The sequence below is a fragment of the Lissotriton helveticus genome, chromosome 4_2 (assembly GCF_964261635.1).
Source record: "Lissotriton helveticus chromosome 4_2, aLisHel1.1, whole genome shotgun sequence".
Taxonomy (NCBI): Eukaryota; Metazoa; Chordata; class Amphibia; order Caudata; family Salamandridae; genus Lissotriton; species Lissotriton helveticus.
In genome coordinates, this window is record NC_136064.1 from 149,257,261 (window position 1) to 149,276,120 (window position 18,860).

At 44.5% G+C, this 18,860-nt stretch overlaps 1 protein-coding gene across 1 annotated transcript in view; it reads right to left on the reverse strand.

The window, feature by feature from the left end:
- Positions 1-5,758: 5,758 nt before the first annotated feature.
- Positions 5,759-18,860, reverse strand: part of LOC144752000 (extracellular calcium-sensing receptor-like) — a 65,876-nt gene continuing 52,774 nt past the window's right edge. Inside the window, exon 5 of the mRNA XM_078639958.1 lies at positions 5,759-6,669. Coding sequence (XP_078496084.1) covers positions 5,759-6,669 — 911 coding nt within the window. The remainder of the gene's footprint in view (positions 6,670-18,860) is intronic.

An 18,860-nucleotide genomic window follows, 5' to 3' on the forward strand; every position in this document is an offset into this window, starting at 1 on the left:
GCTTTCCTTTTCTATTTGGTGTCCCGAGTGGCGGCCATCTTAGGGTCAGGCGGGCTTTAGCGTGAACAAAGTGGATGTGGATAATGTGGAGGCATTGGGTGGGGCGTCATAGTTGGTCGTTGCTTTTCTTTTTTATTTTTATTCCCCCAGCTACGATGGCGGGGGGGCCTTTATGCGTCAAATGGGATCCTCTATTCTGACGAGGTCTCGTTTCATTTGGAGCTGGCGGCCATCTTGGAACAGGCAGCTCCGGGGGGAAAGGAGCGTCGAGACCGGCACGGGGCCCCCAGCCCATCGTGGGCAAGTTGGTCACTCACCGGGTCCAACGACGTGCACAGGCGACCCTCAGCCTCCGCTGCTACCCCGCTCCGCACTGCTCCTGATGATCATTCTGATGACCGGCAGCGTCGTCACTGGGAGCCTTGTCGCCTTTCGTTAATCAGGTGAGAGAAAGGGACAGCTCACTACTGGAGAGTTGCTGCTGTGGGTGAGGGAGCGGGGCGAGGTTCCGGTGGACGAGGGTCTCTGTCGCCGGGGAGCCTGGTCATCATTGACGGGAGGGGCAGGAAGAATCTCTCGATCAGATTCTCTCCTTTAGTAGGACGCTCGGTGCCGGTTGATGTCTAGGACCGGGTGGGGGTGGCGGGGGGATTCGGTGGGGTCGCTCCGGCCGGGATTTACACTGAAAGTGATCCCTAGGTCCGGAGCTGGTCCCAGTCATTCCCTCCTTGCGGCCATCTTGCTCGTCCCTGTGAAAGATATGCTCTCACACGGAAACCCAATTGAAGAGCCTAGAGACACTGTTTTGCCTATTGCCTTTGTTTTTGTATTGCCTTTGAGAATGACAGTGTATTTCAAAGCAGAATTGTCCCATGGCGTGTGGCCACTCCTTTGAAGATTGCAGGCCACCTGTTTGCAGTCCCCTTGTTGTACGATGAACCATTTAAAGCATCGCACTTGCTTCATCAGAAGGCGCACAACATCAAAAGAGGAGCTGGTTTTGCTGCAAAAGAGCGCCAGTTATGTGCTGGTTAACCTCTGACAGTGTGCAGTCCCCTGAGCAGTGCAAAAGAGCGCCTGTTATGTGCTGGTTAACCTCTGACAGTGTGCAGTCCCTTGAGCCCCTTGGTCTGAGTTTTGGCCACACACACCCCCCTTTTTTTCCTTTGCTTCAACGGAAAGTGCAGTGCACCGGAGGATCCAAGAGTGGCAAAAGGCACTCCATTCTGGTGCCCATGAACGAGCGGCCTGAGCGTCCTCTGACACTGAATGATGAGTGTTGGAGTCTGAGAATGGTCCCGGGTCTGCACGAGAAGAGCACAATATCTGTAGTGTCTGCCGCAGAGGAGAGATACGGTGCACTGCCTTGAGACATTGAGACTTTTTGAATGAGCTATGAGTGTTTGCCAGGAGGGTACTCCAACAGATACTGAGCATCAGAGCATGGGAGGCCTGAATTCAAAGGCCCATGCAACAACGGGAGCAGACTTGATTGGACAATAGAAGCCTGCCAGAGAGTCTTTTTGAACAGACTCTGGGTATAGTTGGTTTCAGAAGAGGTTTCCGTGTGATTGTATATACTTAAGTGTTAGGAGAATGATTTTATTGTTCTGCTGGCATTATTTTAAAGTAGTATTCTGTTTAGTAAAAGCAGAATAAATTCCATTTTCTGTGAAAGAGTATCCCCTTTTCACCTCAGAGCATTAATGAGGGTCACCACTGTTTCACTTGAACATATAATGAATTACAGAAATGCATAGGAAGACATAAAATGTTACTAGATAATTTTAGGATTTACTTTTTGCTTAGGGTTATGAAAAATTATGATTTCATTTGTAATAGCGGTCTCTACTTCGTCTATATGTTCTTAACAACGTGTTTTCTAGTGTTTTTAAACATGATATTGTCTTTATGGGTGGGATTGTTTTTGCTGCCCAATTCACATCTGTACGCACCTCCCAACCTATGTCTCTTCCTACTTCTACTTCTTTGCATTCTTTCCAGATTTTACCTGAACATGGACTAGTTAGGAGGTCAGAGTTTACTGATAATTCCTTTTGTACAGTTTCTGCATCGACACCAGTTAGTAGTGAACATCACTAATTGTTGGGTGTGTGGTCTTATACCACATACTACAGATAGAGGCATTCCCTATTTGGTCCTGCCATATATGGCCTTTGTGCTACTGCGTGTGTAAGGAGACCTGTCCCGAGAGAGTCGCTAAGTGATAGGATTATGCTTCAGCAACATCTTGATGATTTGATAAATATAGACCTGGACTCAGACTAGCGTGAGTATAGGTTATTGCCTATGTAAGGGCAAAAGGAGCGTCTGTGGTACTGAAAATTTTGGACCTGTGTCATAGACATCGTCGTATCATGACGATTTTGATATCAGCAGACCGAGAATGGCTAGTACACTATGCACAAGCATTTTCGTCATATTCAAATGACAGAATCACCCTGAAATCAGAGTTTTCGTCCTGAACCCTCGGGTTCCATTTTGTGAACGGCAGCCATTTTGTGATTGCCCTCACATAGGCTGATGGCTACAGGATGACTGTGGCCAAACAAGTCTCTAGGGACACATACACCTTAGCTGACTTCTGTGTGACCTGAACAAGCTGACTCCCTTGCCCGAGGCTGACCTCGTTGAGCCAGTTCCTTGTTAGGCAGCTAGTCAGATAGAGATCAAAGAGCAGGACATTGCAATGTTTATTGTACACGCACACACCCCTTTATCTTGCTCCTATCTGTTTCTGTTCCTTCTTTATGGTCTATTTATGATGTGGGCTGCCGGCCTTTTCATTATGGGTCTTGTCCAGCTTGTCTTAAGAAGAATGTTTATTATGGGTTTGTTTGATGATTAATTTTGGGCTGAACAAACTTAAAAGTGGGTTTGTCATCATACAGTGCTTTGTGTGCACGTCCTGGGAGTGACCAACAATAATGTACTTCAAAGAGAAAATGTGTGCCTAGGGCATAACAAATGGTATAAAAGGTCTGTGCTGAGACCATTCAGCAGACTGCCTCATTCAATTGCTAAGGCAGTTGGGTGACATAGCCTCACTTAATTGTGTTTAATAAAGATGTATTTTTCATATTTCAGCTTCTGTGCCAAGTTTTGTTATATTAGTAAGTATTCCCTGAGAGCGAAAATTACCAAGTTCTTCACTCCCCAATGACACATTGAAGCTAACGAAGCGCTGGTGTTGGTGATCATTCGCCGCCGTGATCAAGATCGAATTCTCCTCCTGACTGAACTTGAGTTTCCTCTTCCTCTTTAAGTATGGGCGAATTTTGCGGATCTGCTGTTCGCGAATTTGCGCGAAATCTCAAAAAAGTCAGCAAATTTGTGGATTTTCCTGCGAAATCGCGGATTATTTTGCTATTTTCATCTACTCAACTGGAGTACTTTTTACTGGCTAATCAGTAAGTGCTACTTCGTTGGGTAAATGTATAGTGCTTTTCCTACACTGCAGCTGCGTAAAGGGCCAGAAGATTTGTCTCCACTGACCATGTGTGCCTGTAACTTTGCCACAGCGCCAAAAGGCGCCAAGGTCCCTTGAGTGAGCTGTCCATCATAGTTGAGAAAGGGTGGGAAGATGTTAGATACCACTAGTGTGTGGTGCGGGGCTTCTATGCATGTTCACATGCCTCTTGTAAGGGTCAGAGAGCGAGCAGGGCAGCAGATGAGGAGAAATCAGCCTCCTGGTCACCAGAACTACACAGGGGTTGCGCTCGAGAAACTCATGGCTGCAGAGAGTGACCCAGGGCTTCTATGCGTATTCACATGCCTCTTGTAAGGGTCAGAGAGTGAGTAGGGCAGCAGATAAGGAGAAAGCAGCCTCTAGGTCACAAAAAAAAAATCCGCCTGCAAGCGTATTTGCGAATTTTGCGTCAATTTCGCGAGATTCGCAGATCGCGAAATTGCCGAAAATCCGCAAATTTAGCGAGCGGAATGGATATTGGGGCCATACTTATTCCTCTTCTTCTGAGACTCTGGCAGCTCATCTGTCTGGAAGTGGGGTTGAGGGGGTTGTTGTCCTGTGCTGTGTTCCCTCCTGACTGCTCCATTGCTTCTTTCAGATAAGTGTAATTTAATTTTTTTTACAAGTAGATGCATTTTTGTGTTTTTTTTTTTTCCTGTTTGGCACAGGACAGTGACTAAGGACTGCTGGCGTCTATTTACTAGCTGCTAAACTTCTGAAAATTTCCCTCTTAATCAGCTGTTTGTGTTTCTACTTTGCTCTTGTCTGCCCAGTGCCTTGACACCTTCGGGTGTAGTGTGCTTTACAAATACTATCCTATCTTATCCTAATTGGTTGAACATAGATTTTTCTACCTTAGCGTGATTCTTTTTTTACCGACTGGACATCCATACACATCAGCATCAGTTTTTTTTATTTCTAGCTCTTCCCAACACCATGTAGTTGCAAAACAGTGAAACACCACTTCTTATAAACATACCCCCACCTCCCTTTGTAGCACTGCATCATGATTGTCCATGTATGGTCTGAATAAAGAAATGGGCACAGATTTGCTTGTTATGAAATCTCAAGTAATCCTTTCCTTTCAGCGTGTTTCTCATAACCCAGGACAAACCTCATGCGGCAAACACGATCCAAATGGATGATAATCTTGTTTCCAACTGAGTACCCAGCATTATAAGGAGGCATACAAGCATTCTGATACTGTACTCACAATAGAATTTGTAGCCTATACTGTACCTTTATAGCTTAAAGGTCAGTGTCCTCTGATACAAAATGTGCCAAACCCAGAACAACACCTCATTGTGTCTATGCATGCCCATTATTCTCACTTGAGGCCAGATGTACAATGAGATTTTGCATGCGCAAACGGGTTTGCTACCCGTTTGCACATGCAAAACCCCCGTGGGCAATGTACAAACACTATTTTGCAACTCACAAAATAGTGTTTAGCGACTTGCAATTAGGAAGGGGGATTCCAAGGGCGTCCCTTCCTAATTGCTACTTGCAACCCTAAGTATGAATGTTTTGCTTCTGCAATTTACTGCCCTCTTCAAGAGGGTGATAACGCAATCGCAAATGGGAAGGGGTCACCAGGCCACCCCTTCCCCTTTGCAAATGCAGGGGATCATATTTTTTAGAGGCAGGCAGTGGTTCCAGGAAAACCCAGCTTTAAGAAATGCAATGAAAACGGGAATCATTTTAAATAAACGTCTTTATTTAAAAGAAGTCCCAGACATGGAGGTCTGCTGAGCCCAGCAAGCCAGCATCCCTGGGAGGTTCAGTCATTGTGGTCACAAATTGTGAGTGCCTCATGAATATTGATGTGTCTCAGACACTGATGTACATTGCAATTGTGACTCACAATTTGCGACGTGCAATCGAGCGTAAATTACGAGTCGCAATTTACAATGGTGGTACATCGGGCCCTAGCTGTGCTTGTGCATGTTCATTTTGGTTACCCATTCATAGCTCAAGGGACAAGAAATGTGTTGAAGAAATGCTTTATTAACCAATATGAAATCAATGATTTTATATTTAGATTTTACTTAGAAAACTACAAACATATTTCAATGTCCTTGTATTTCCAATGAAGAATTTTTTTTGATTAAAGCACTAGTAGAAGTAGTGATTCTGAAGAAGAGACAGCGGTCACATATTTTCATCTCAGCTGTGATGCAGATATGCCATGAAGAGCAGCTCTGCTATAAGAAGCAAGACTTCACATTTGCATTTACTATATTTTATGAGATATAAGCACATCTCACTTTATTTATTCTTGCTGCAGCTGGTCCTTTGCACCAAGTATTGCTTGGTGTTCATATCCGGCCTCCAAAGGATAATATAACACTTGGGAATGAAGATACACCCCAGGAGTCCTGCACCTGAAGACAAGATGGCGAAGATCTCCACGGCCACCAAATACTTTCCATTGGTGCTGAGATACGCTGGAATAAATGAGACCCAGACGGCCAGAAACACAAGCATACTGAAGGTGAGGAACTTGGCCTCGTTGAAACTCTGAGGCAAATTACGGGCGTAAAATGCAACCACAAAGGTGACAGTTGCCAACAAGCCCAGATATCCCAACATCAGATAGAAGAAGAGAACGGAGCCCTCGTCACACTGGAGGATGGTGGTGTCTCGTATCTGAATCTTTACAGGGAACGGAGGACCAAGGAGCAGCCAGACTGTGCAAATCAGGACTGGAGCAAATGAACACAGAAGGACCACTCCACTGGGCATTCTGGTCCCAAGCCACCTTGAAGAACGGCTGGTGGGATCGCGAGCATTGAACGCTATAATCACTGTGATTGTCTTGGCCAGAATGGTGGAAATGCTGATGGAAAAGATAATTCCAAATGAGTTTTGGCGGATCATGCAGGTGGCCCTCATGGGATGGCCAATGAAGGTGAAGGGAGAGAGGAAGCAGAGCATGAGGGCGATGAGAAGCACATAACTGAGACCTCTGTGGTTTGCTTTGACAATTGGTGTATCTTGGAATCTCCTGAAGACACAGAGAACAAAAAGGGTGATTAGGAAGAGGAGGATTGTCAAGGATGAAAAGATGATCCCCAAAGGCTCTTCAAGGGAGAGGAACTGCAGAGTTGTTAATTCACATTCAGTCCGTCCTGCGTTGGGCCAGTGGTCTTCAGAACAAGGCCAGCAATGTGCAGAATCTGGAAAGAAATATGTATCTTAGTTGGTGATGTTAATCTTGAGACACCTGAAATAATACTGACGTTGAATTTACCAACATTGACCAGCTAACTAACCACACTGATAACAGTGATACCCTTTACAATTAAAATGAGAAGAATTCATTCTTAGAACAATTATGGAAGAAACATGGGCTTGTGAAGATGTTGAGCACTATTGGAAAGTTTTAGACAATGGAGGAATGTTCTAGTGGATGAGGTGTGGTCTAATTTGCATTGCTTTGCAGAGTTGATGACAAGTAGTCAATGGATGGCATTGTATTTCTGGAGGTGAGTAATGTTTAACTAGAGTAAATGTTAGCGAGTAAAAAATGTGATTTTGGTGGAGCGTTGTCGTCTAGTAAAATAAATGAGGTATATTGGCGGAGGCCTAATCCAGGGGATGGACTGATGAAAGCCTGTTTGAGTAGAAGAGAAGATGATTAGTGAGGGGCTTGAGGTGCAATGATGCAGATGTGATCTGCAATTGCTAAAACTGAAAAGGTGGATGTCGAGGTAGATATTGATACATGTGTGCATGAAAACCAAATCGAATCTCTGTTGTCAAAATCACCCGATATTGATTCTTGATGCTCCAAGAAATGTATACGATGGTGCTCAATTCAACTGTACTTTGTGACAATGCTCAGACCCTACTCTAACTGTGCTCCCAGCCTAAGTGTTTAATTAAACTGTTCCTGTTTTGCCAAACCCCTCTTCTCTTTGTCTTTTCAAGGTAAATTCATATTTGAGCAACACAATTAATAGGTAATGAGGCTAAAAGGAGTGGGGTGGGCTAGTGGAGGAGGTGAATTGCAGTGGCTGAGCTGCATTGATGTGGAATCTAATAGAATAGCTGTGTGAAAGATGTATGGTCTAATGGAGTAATTATGTAGTCATTTTCAGGAAAAGCTCTTGAAGGTTATGTTATGTTATGCTATGCTATGCTATGCATTGTGTCTTAGCAGGCCACATGCCCCCAATGGTTGCTTAATCCAGTGTGCAAAGGTGTGGCCTAGTGGTGATATTTTGATTTACCTGAGGATGTTTGTAGAGGATTGTAAGTTATTTAAGGATGTGGATGTTTATGCTGTAGCTGATGTCAAGTAGGAAGACTTCTCTGAGAGGTGTAGTGTGGCACAAGATTAGAGTACAGGAGATGAGGCTTAGTGAAAACATGATATGTGTTCTCTAATAGAAAACATCTTCGGATGGAGGTATAGTAGAGGAGAATGGGTTATTCCAACAGAGGAGGTGCAATCTACTGAAATATGTGCCATTTGCTGCTGGACATAAAATCGCCTAGAAGAGATAGAAATTGTGGTCAATCCCATGAAATGTGACGTAGTGATGAGCCATGGTGTTTTGAAGTAGGTGGGAACTTGTAGGTCATATGTGAGCACGTTAAGGGCAGGTAGTGATGTTTGGATGATGAGCGGTGGAGGAAGTCTAGTGAAGGAGGTATTGTCTCTTCCGCAAGGTGTAATCTGGTGAAGAAGGTTGGGTCTAGTGGACGTTACGTAGTATGCTGCTGATCTGACGGACAAATTATGGTTTACAGGGGAATATTAGAAGCCCTAATGAAGGGGAATCCCACTAATGAACTAGCCAGGCAAAATGTTTTTATTTTACCTATCCAAATCTGTAATAGTGTTCCTGGAGTGGTAAAAGGCTTTCATCATGTTTCAGCTTGGCATGAATGACACTACCTAATCGTATGCTTAAAAACCTTGCTTCAAAAATGACAAAATACTTTGTCATTTTCTAGCTCAGCCTGGATAGCACTGTGTTAACTATATGCCTAAAACGTTTGTCAAAAACACAGAGATTTGAGGTGACCAGGTTGAGAGTGTCTCTGGTGTTGTAGGGTGCTCTACATAGGAACTATGTAGGAGCTGCTGTCCAAACATGAGAACGTCCCAGAGTTCCTTGCTTTATTTGCCACATTATTTATGCAGTACTCTATGTCTAAAAGTCTTACTTAGATCTGCTTTTCCATTTTTTGCTAATAATGTTGCCACCGTTTTTAACAAATCTTAACAGAAGTTTTTTGGTTAGCTTTTTCCTGAAAATGTATGAGGTTATCTGTCAAGTGGTGGCTGAGAAAAAAATGCAAAATCCTGTGGAAAAGTAAATTTTGCCATGTTCTGTGTCCCTACGCGTCCTACATCATATGTTATCTGTGCATGATTAATATGTATATGTATTCCCCATGTTCGATTAATGACGCAATTACAGTTGTGTCCATCTCTAGTATGTCTATTTCCAGTTCTCGTGAATACTACGAATATCAGGCCTATGTAAAGCTACGTTGCCACGTTTCTCAGTGTGCACGTTATTCCATTGTAAAGTCCCCGTTTCTAGGCCTCAAAAGGGCCCGGACACCAGATTCAGCTCCTGTCTCCTGAAGCCCTCGCTGAGGAGCGATACAGCCCCCACCTGTATCCCTGACCTTTCACTTACTTCCTGCCTCACAGTGCCCGGTTCAGCCTGGCTCTGCCTCTGAGTCTGCCAAGAGTATGTTATGATTCTAGTTATCAGTCCAGCCCTCCTTCTCTGCATTCCTAAGCTACTGAACCGCATCAATAGTTTCCGTCATTGTCTAGCCTTTACGTCTCCATGTAAGAGAAATACTGTATTTATGGTCATTTAATATTCTTCATCACGCACTACATGTAGAATAATGTATGCTCCAGTCTTAGAGTCTGTTAGCCTTTACCCCGATAACTTTTGGATTCTATCAACATGTTCTCTAAACATCAGATACTAGATACTGTTTAGGTACATGTCGCCCTGACTCTCCAGACTCCAGTCTCTGCTCCTAGCACAGAGTTCGTAGCCCCCAGTTTCTCCTAGTAACACGTCATTGCCAGTTTGCGCGCACCATTAGGTCAGAGGTCCCGGCTCCTTAGGTAGCCCCCTCCATGTTTCCGCCCCATTCATGACATATTCTGTTACGTTTGCATCACATGTCTATGTATACGCCCTGTTACTCCCACTTTCACCCTTATCTTTCGCGACTGCTACGCGTCATGCCTACTGCTCCACCCACTGCTCCGCCTGTCATATGTACTGTAATGCAACTGTTTTACTATATATATGCCTGTGTATTGTTATTAAATGTTACGCCAGTCCTTTCTCCAGAGCGCGCTCATCCCAGATCCAGCCCCGGCAGCTGCCGGGCCCTGCCATCCTATTCCTATGCAGGTTGCCCTGTTCCTGTCCTTTATGCTGTAATAAACCTGCAAACTCCTACTACCTCGAATCTTGACTCTTATTTATTGAGCTATCTGTTATTGCTATGCCTAGTCAAACCTAGATCCGGTATTATTTATTTATATACCACATAATGGCGCCCGAACAGGGACTTGCCCTTTCCCCACACGCCGGTGAAGCCACGCCGGCCCCCTGACCCTCTGCAGCCGTGACGGAACCATACCGTGCACGTGCAGATATTTCTGCTTCAAGTATCCCTCAGGCCCACGGAGGAGACGGAGGTGGCGGTCCAGCATCCAGACGAGGCGGTGGAGGAACGCGGCGAGTCCCGACCAGAGCCCAAGCCGAGAGTCCAAGGTCCGAGGTATCCGGAGGCCCACCCGTAACTGAAGTCCGAAGTTCGTCCGTCCGGCGTCGAAGCAGTCCAGTCCAGTCCGAGGCTTTCCGTTCTTGCTGCCCGGTGAGTACCGTTGCTGGGGTAGTATCTAGACAGGGTCAATCTAATTGACTCTGGTCCGTGGGTTGGTGGTACACAGACCCACAAAACGAAGTGTCCACTTCGGTGGATGCGGGTCCTGACGTGTCTCTTTATGAGACCGGTGAGTTTCGTACTGTTTCAGCAGTGCATCTAGTTTCTGTTCTAGTCAGTTCTGTTCTCGAGAAAATTCATGTATTCTGTGTTCCGTATTCCAGGTAGTATTCTGTTCGAACTGTTATTTTAAATGTTCTTCATGTACTTTAATGTCGTGGTATGAGTGTGAAGTAATTATCTTGTTTATTGTGTAATTACGTATTGTGTCTCATTTACAGTTCAGTCATGCCCTTATTTTCGAAATTACGTCAGTTAAAAACTAGAAAAGGTCTGCTAGAAGCAGCAGTTCCTGTCCCGCCTAGGGACAGTCCAGGTCATTTTATGTATCAGAAGCATGGCATAAGCGCCATATTGTATCTAGATTTATGGGTAGAGTATACCAAAGGTTTGGAAGAAAAGTATAGATGGCCCGTATCAGGTACATGGGATGCCGAGTGCATCATGAGAGTAGAAGAAGCATTATGGAAAAAGAAAGCCAGACAGTCACAGAAAGATGCCATCGAGTTATGGCGCAAAGAATCCCATAAAAGAACCGAAAAGGAAATCAGAAAGTCAGAATTAAGTAGAGAATCCGTAGAGCGAGCCCAAGAAAAATAATTAATCGAGATAGGTGAACGAGTTAAAACCGAACAGTCAGACAGACAGAGGAACGCCCTCATTAAGGGTATGTATCCTCTTCTTGCCGAGGGCTTGCCAAAAGCGACCCCGGAGGCATCCAGTAATTTTCCGCCACCCTTAGTTCCGATCAAGCTACGTCACAAACCGACCGCAGCTGATATATTCATTTCGTCCTATTTGGACGACACAGTCCCGGAATATGCAAATCCCGCTCCGCCAGTCCCTGTAAATCAGGCACTTCCCGCTCCTCCAGACACCGGAGTACCTGCTACGGTCCCCCAGGTTCAGCCCGCCATACAAGTTCAGCCCGCATTTCAATTTCCCGCCGCGCTAGTACGAAGAGCATCAGTCGAGGGTTCCAGTTTAGGGGCCGCAGGAGGAGGTCCTCCTCAGACCCCGCCGCCAAATAGACGTCTAGGAGCAGTCGAGTTACATGAACGTGCGTTACAGCGTACGCCTAAATATCAGTCCATTGCAGAAATCAGGCGAGCTCTTACTGAATGCTGTTATGATCCAGTTCCAGGCGAGGATAGTATGGTCATATTTTCCGTGCGTGTTAGGCAGGTGTCCGAGTACTTGGTCACTTTACCGAATATGAAAGAAGATCTAGACAGAATATATCGTTTCATCCGTACAGGGAATGATCCAGAAAGTATTAGTGACGTCATGTGCCAAAGAAAAGTTGAAGTCCAGCTCATGCTATTAAAGTTTCTGATTAATTGTTTAATACGAGAACAAGATTATCCGACCAAAGATCGAGCCGAAATGAAAGTCCTGACAAAGTGGAGTGATAATATAGCCGAGGGTAAGCACAAGACTATCAGTAGTATAGAGAGTATGTACAAGAAAATTCGTAAGGAAATAATAAGGTTACATGAACAACGTAAAGCAGCACAAGTAAGCGAGAAAGAAAATGACTCTACGGAAGAGGTAGAGGACGAGAATCCCACTAGAATAGCGTATGTAGGAAAATCTAGATTTCCAGATCGCCATTTACGCCTAGAACACAAGTCAACTTTCCATCACCCGGCACTAGAACAAGGTTCTCTAGAACAAGTATTTCAAGCTACCGATCACATTCTGAAATCACGAATCGGTTATAGCGAGTTAAGTACTATGCATGAACAAGAACTAGTCCGATCAGCAGTCCGATGGATTACTGATTCTACCACTTTTCCAGACGGAATAGTGGCACAAATGTTTCTGAAAATGCCCCCAGCCGAGCAACGACTGGCGGATATGTATATGATCCAGCACCTCATTACATTGTATGAGGGTCAACATTCTGATCCAGGTCCGTTACACGATGTCCTGAACGAGTTACTCCAGTATAGATGGAAAGGTTTAGGTACCGATTTAATTAGTGTCATTCTAGAACAGCGCCACAAATATAGTATGTTTTTGAACCCGCATTTTGTTCATGTCTCACCCCCAGAAAGTAAACCCTTTTACATAGACAGACAAAATCCGTTACGAGAAGTGCATCCAGTTAAGACAGAGGGTGGTGAAATGCAACGAGTGTTTGTTTACACCCCGATTACAAAGATGGAACTCTTAGAGATGAAAAAGTTAATTCCCTGTCATGATAAAGATCCAGCAGGGTTCCACCGAGAATTAAAAGACATGCTCCGTATGGGAGAATACACGTATCCAGATATTATTAAAATGTTAAAGGTCCTGTTGCCCGCAGGGGTATATGAGAAACTCAAGGAAAAAGAATGGGAGGTGGGAGAGAAAAAGATCGATTGGGCAGTCCTAGAAGCTGAAGACAAGGCACGAGTACCAGGTACCGGTCTTGGAGATAAATGTAAAGAATTACCTGAACTGTTAATACAAGTTTTGCCCAGACTATTAGCAACTAAAAAGGAAGACTGGGATGCAATCTCAGCCTGTAAACAGAAACCAGACGAAGACACTAGTGATTTTTACTCTAGATTTGAAAAATGTTTTATTATAAACAGTGGCCTCAAGACAAGTAGCGAGTCATACCCTCATCTTTTTGTAACTAAACTAGTCGAGAATTCAAGTCCACAAGTTAAGAATCGAGTTTTGAAAATCGAAAGTACCTGGCAAGCTAATACCCCGTCCCAGATGTTACAGATGCTTCAATATCACCAGAATAGAATCAGAGAAGAGCAAGAACACGAGAGAAAGCGTATGAAAGATACGAAAATGAAAGTGCTAGTTGCACAATCTGTTCCTCAAGACAGTCAGAAGAGGGGTCCGAATCAAGCCAGTCATCCTGCAGCTCCCGTTAAAGGGAACTGCAATTATTGTAAACAGCCAGGTCATTTTATAAACGAGTGTGCAGTTCTGAAACACAACATAGCTACCGGTAAGACTAAAGAAAGACCACGTCCGCCTAGACAAGAACAAGTTTCACAGACTTCTCAGCCACAGAATACACAACAGACAGTTACTGTACCGCAGCCTATTGCTGCAACACAGCATGTTACACAGCAGATGTACCAGTATGCTCAGTCAGAGTATCCAGAGTATCAACCATATTCATGAAACAGCCTAGAGAGGGAGGTAGGCTTGCCTCTCATCGAGATACCTGTAGATCAAGAAGGTCCCTATGTTCACAGTCAAGTACTAGGGAAAGACAGAAAGTTTCTGATTGATACAGGGGCAAGTAGGACCACTATAAGTCACGCCGAAGTTCCAGGGGCTCCGCTCTCAGGCTCTAGAAATGTTTCCCTTGGATTTTCAGGAAAACCTATTGTAAATGAAATATCAAAGCCAGTTACTCTAGAAGTAGGTCCATTGTCCCGCACTACTGATCTGTTACTTACTAAGTCATGTCCAGAAAATCTATTAGGCATTAAAACACTGAAAGAGTTAGGTGCAGTTATATGCTGTTCCCCAGAGGGAATATGATTGTTCCTACGTGACTTCAAGGGTCACTATGTATTACGAGATTTTGATCCAAGATTGTCTAATGTTCCGCAGCATCTATGGGCGCAAGGTCCAACTGATGTTGGTTACATGCAAATCACACCCCATCGTGTGACTCTCAAGCCAGGTGTAGTGTTACCACGAATCAGACAGTACAGATTGCCACCTGAGGCTGTAGCAGCCTTATCCAAAATTATTGACGAGCTCATGACTCAAGGAGTAGTGGTAGAAACTGACTCCAATGTATGTAATTCTCCGATCATTCCTGTCATGAAACGTACTGATCCAAATGCACCTCCAGTATATCGATTAGTGATTGACCTTCGAGAACTTAATAAATGTATTATTCCCCAGTACCCAGTTGTCCCAGATATCTCTTCCCTATTGACAGCCATTGATTCCGAAGCTTCATTTTTTACAGTCATAGACCTCAAGAACGCGTTTTTCAGTGTCCCCATTCATCCAGACAGCCAGTTTCTTTTCGGATTTTGTTTAAGTGGAAGGAGCTATATGTTCACACGAGCTCCTCAAGGTTTCACAGAAAGTCCAAGTATTTACAGTCAAGCACTTAAGAGACAACTAGACAATATTCACATGCCAACTGACACTGCCCTGCTCCAGTATGTCGATGATCTACTGATCACAGCCCGTTCTGAACGTGCTTGCGAGCGAGCCTCACTTACAGTATTGTATTTCCTAGCCGAGATGGGGCATAAGGTGTCCCCTTCTAAGCTTCAATTCTGTGTCCAGCAAGTGGTCTACTTAGGACACTTACTGTCCAAGAGGGGTAGGCAGTTGACACCAGACCGTATCCAGTTAATAGCGAGTCTTCCTCAGCCCAAGACCCAGAAGGAGGTACGTGCTTTTATCGGCCTTACTTCTTATTGCAGACAATGGATTCCTCAGTATGCATTTCTAGCCAAGCCACTGATACAGTTAACGACACAGGAGGCAGCCGTATCGACTGTCCTCCCTTGGACATCTGAACATACATTTAGTTTTAATGAATTAAAGAAAGCCCTATGCCAAGCTCCAGTTCTAGCTACACCAAACTACAGTAAGCCTTTTACACTTTTCGTCACTGAACGCGAAGGTACAGCATTATCTGTCCTCACACAAGATCAAGCAGGACAATACAAGCCCTGTGCTTATTTTTCGAGCACATTAGATCCTGTAGCCCAGGCTCTGCCTGCGTGCCTCAAGTCAGTTGCAGCCACAGCACTAGCTATCAGACAAAGTGATTCCATAGTCTTAGGACACTCCCTGACAGTACAAGTTCCACACTCCGTGGAAGTTCTTTTAAACCGAACACAAACTCAGCACTTGACAATTGCACGTTTAACAGGTTATGAATTGACACTGTTTCAGCCACACATAGAAATCAGACGCTGCAACGTCCTAAACCCTGCTACATTGTTACCATCAGTTACTTTGAATCCTGCCACACACGACTGTGTGGAAGTAGTTAACATCATGACAAAGCCAAGACAAGATCTGACAGATATTCCATTACCAGATCCCGACCTGACACTTTATGTGGATGGTTCATGTATGAGAACAAGTACAGGAGAACTAGTAGCCGCGTATGCAGTGACTACTGACACTGAAGTTATAGAGACACACCGTATTGACACCCTGTCTGCTCAAGCAGCAGAGCTAGTTGCTCTGACACAAGCCTGCATACACGCCAAGAACCTGAAAGTTAATGTTTACACAGATTCACGCTACGCATTTGGAGTCGTACACGACTTTGGAGTGCTCTGGCAGGAGAGAGGTTTCATGACTTCTCATGGAACCAAGATTCAGCATGGTCTCCTCATTCAAGCTCTGTTAGATGCAATACATTTACCGACATCCATTGCTATCATGAAGTGCAAAGCACATACGAAAGTTACTGACACTATTTCCCAGGGTAATGATCTAGCAGATCGCACAGCTAAGCTTACAGCTCAGACTCCAGACATTCCAGTTAATAAGACACCGACACACACTCCAGATCTGACTACATGTATGACAGTTAAAGACCCTACTCAAGATGTCATAGACATCCAGTTGCATGCTACCCCCGATGAAATCAAGAAATGGTCCGAACAAGGAGGGGTCCAGACAGATCAGGGATGGTTAACGAAGGGTAGAGCCACATGGTTTCTCCCCGACTCTATGGTTCAAGTCATTATTAATACCGCACATAGTCCAGCACATCTAGGAGAGAAAGCTATGTTAGACAGTATCCAGAACATTTGGTTCAACAAGCATTTACGAGCTGCAGCCAAGCAGAAAGTCCGTACCTGTATGATATGTTGCCAGTTTAATCCAGGTAAAAGTGTCCCGGTGGAACAAGGTGGATTCCAGCCCCCTGACCACCCTTTTGAAGTCCTCCAGATGGATTATATTCAGATGGAGCGATGTCGAGGTTTCAAGTATGTCCTTGTAGTTGTATGCGCTTTGTCCAGGTGGACAGAAGCATATCCAGTCCCAGATTACACAGCCACGACTACTGCCAAGCAGTTGGTTCGTGAGTTCTTCCCCCGTTATGGACTCCCTAGAGTCGTATATTCTGATAACGGCCAGCCATTCTCATCTGAGTTGATGAAACACGTGTCCCTTTTGTTAGGGTACCAGTGGAAGTTCCATTGTGTACGCCATCCTGAAGCAGCCGGTCTCGTAGAGAGACATAATCAGACCCTGAAAATCCGCATTGCAAAAGTATGTCAAGAGAAAGGTGTGGACTGGCTAATAGCTCTGCCAGTTGCTCTGTTTTACATGCGCATGGTCGCACATTCCAGAACAGGTCTGTCCCCGTATGAGGTCGTTTTCGGCCGCCCCCCTAACATGTGGGGTACTCCTAGACCCCGAAGTATTACCGATGTTTCAAGTAATATGCTGACAGATTACCTAGCTTCCTTGATGTCTGCCCTCAACTCTTGTCGTTCACAGGTTGCCGCCGCATTTCCAGACAATACCGAGGTGGCACCGCATGAAATCGTTCCCGGATCCATGGTCCTAGTGCGAAATTTTGACCGTTCAAGTCCGCTGGAGCCTCGCTGGAAGGAGCCCCGACAGGTCCTCCTGGCCACCCGCACAGCCGTGAAGTTGGAGGGACGCAAAGGCTGGGTGCATCTTTCGCATATCAAAAAGTTTTATGGATTGAAACCAGTTTCAAAGAAAATTTCCGAGGATTTAAAGGACTGCCAAAGTACTATTCTTAAGGACTGTCCCGCAAAAGACACTGTTACTGAACCCTCCCTGTTAGAGACAACTCCGCAACAGGAGTATAAGAAAAAGCTAAGGTCTAGTAAAATAAGTCAGCCAGTTTGATTGTCTAAGTCCTCCCCTAGGTGAAACGGTTAGACCGGTTTCTGATATGTATAAAATAGACCCCCATAGTGAGAGTGTTAGTCAAAACTCAATCCGATGTATCGTTTTTCTAAGTTTCATATTATTTCTCAGCATTATGATTTCCTGCACCAGTTATGCATTTTACTTGTATTTTCCAGTTTCTCATGTAAATAAGTCTTCTAATGTTACAGTAGAGCACACGTTTAGTGATCTACCTCCTCATGAACTCTCTTACCGCCTCGCTATGCGTAACAATTCTTTTATCCGCATGTTACATTATTCACACCAGACCAGCAATGCCACTAATTGTTGGGTGTGTGGTCGACTCCCCCCTTTCCAGACACCGAAGGGAGTTCTGCCACTCTTTCCTTATCCATTTTCACATAATGGTTCGTGTGGAGCATGGTCCACGTTAACGTCATCCTCAACAGATATGTCTCTTCTGAACAGTACATGTTTCCCAGACAAGCAAGGTCTTCCCCACAGAACAGGGTTAGATTTAGAGAATGAAGTTTATAATTTAGGAAATTATTCTTCGAATTTCATGGTCCTGAATGTTCAGTCTGATTCTACTCCAGACTTACCTGCTATTTCAGTACTACCAGTCAAAGGTGAATTATGTGTCCGAAATAATGGTTCCGTACATGTAGGACATAGTGATTGTACTACTATTGTCAAGTATAGTGACAGTGGGAAATCTATTTTCAAAGCCTCACGTCATTCTTATTTTATTTGTGGTCAAACCGCATATGTTCGTCTGCCCCTCGATTGGGAGGGAACCTGTTACATTGCCTTCCTACTGCCACCAGTTTTCCTAGCCCCATCTGATTATCACAGAAACACACATCTAGTACACATTAGACATAGAAGGGAGATTGAGTCCCCGATTGTCGATTATACTGAAACTGCTCTAGAACAGTATACAGATTTCAATAGAGGTTTCTTCTTCTTTATAGGCCCTATCCAGAACAGTAAGCTAATCCGTAGGTTAACAAGAACCCTTGAAGCTGTAGTAAATGAGACTTCCTCTGCCCTAGGTAACTTAACCGAAGAGCAATCTGCTATGAGATTTGTCGTTTTGCAAAATCGTCTCGTCCTTGACGTCATACTGGCCGATAGGGGCGGGGCATGTAGAGTCATCGGATCTAGTTGCTGCATTTTCATTCCAAATAACGCGCCGTCTGTTTATTCAGCTATAACCAGACTCCATAAAATTGCCCATCTATTACACCAAGATCCAGGCACCTGGACATGGTCTGGTTGGTTCTGGAATATAATTTCCGCCTGGGGATGGAAGGTATTGTCCTTTCTAGGTATTGCAGTAGCGATCATATTCAGTTGCTGCCTCTGTATACAATGTGGCCCTGCGATTTGCGGCATTTGTGCTACCTCTTGTATTCCTAGTCCCAAGCCCCGTTCTAAATCCCGTTCCAAGAAAATTCGAGACGAGCAAATGATACTGTATGAAATGATAGATGGTATCATGAATATTGATGTTTCCTGATGGAAA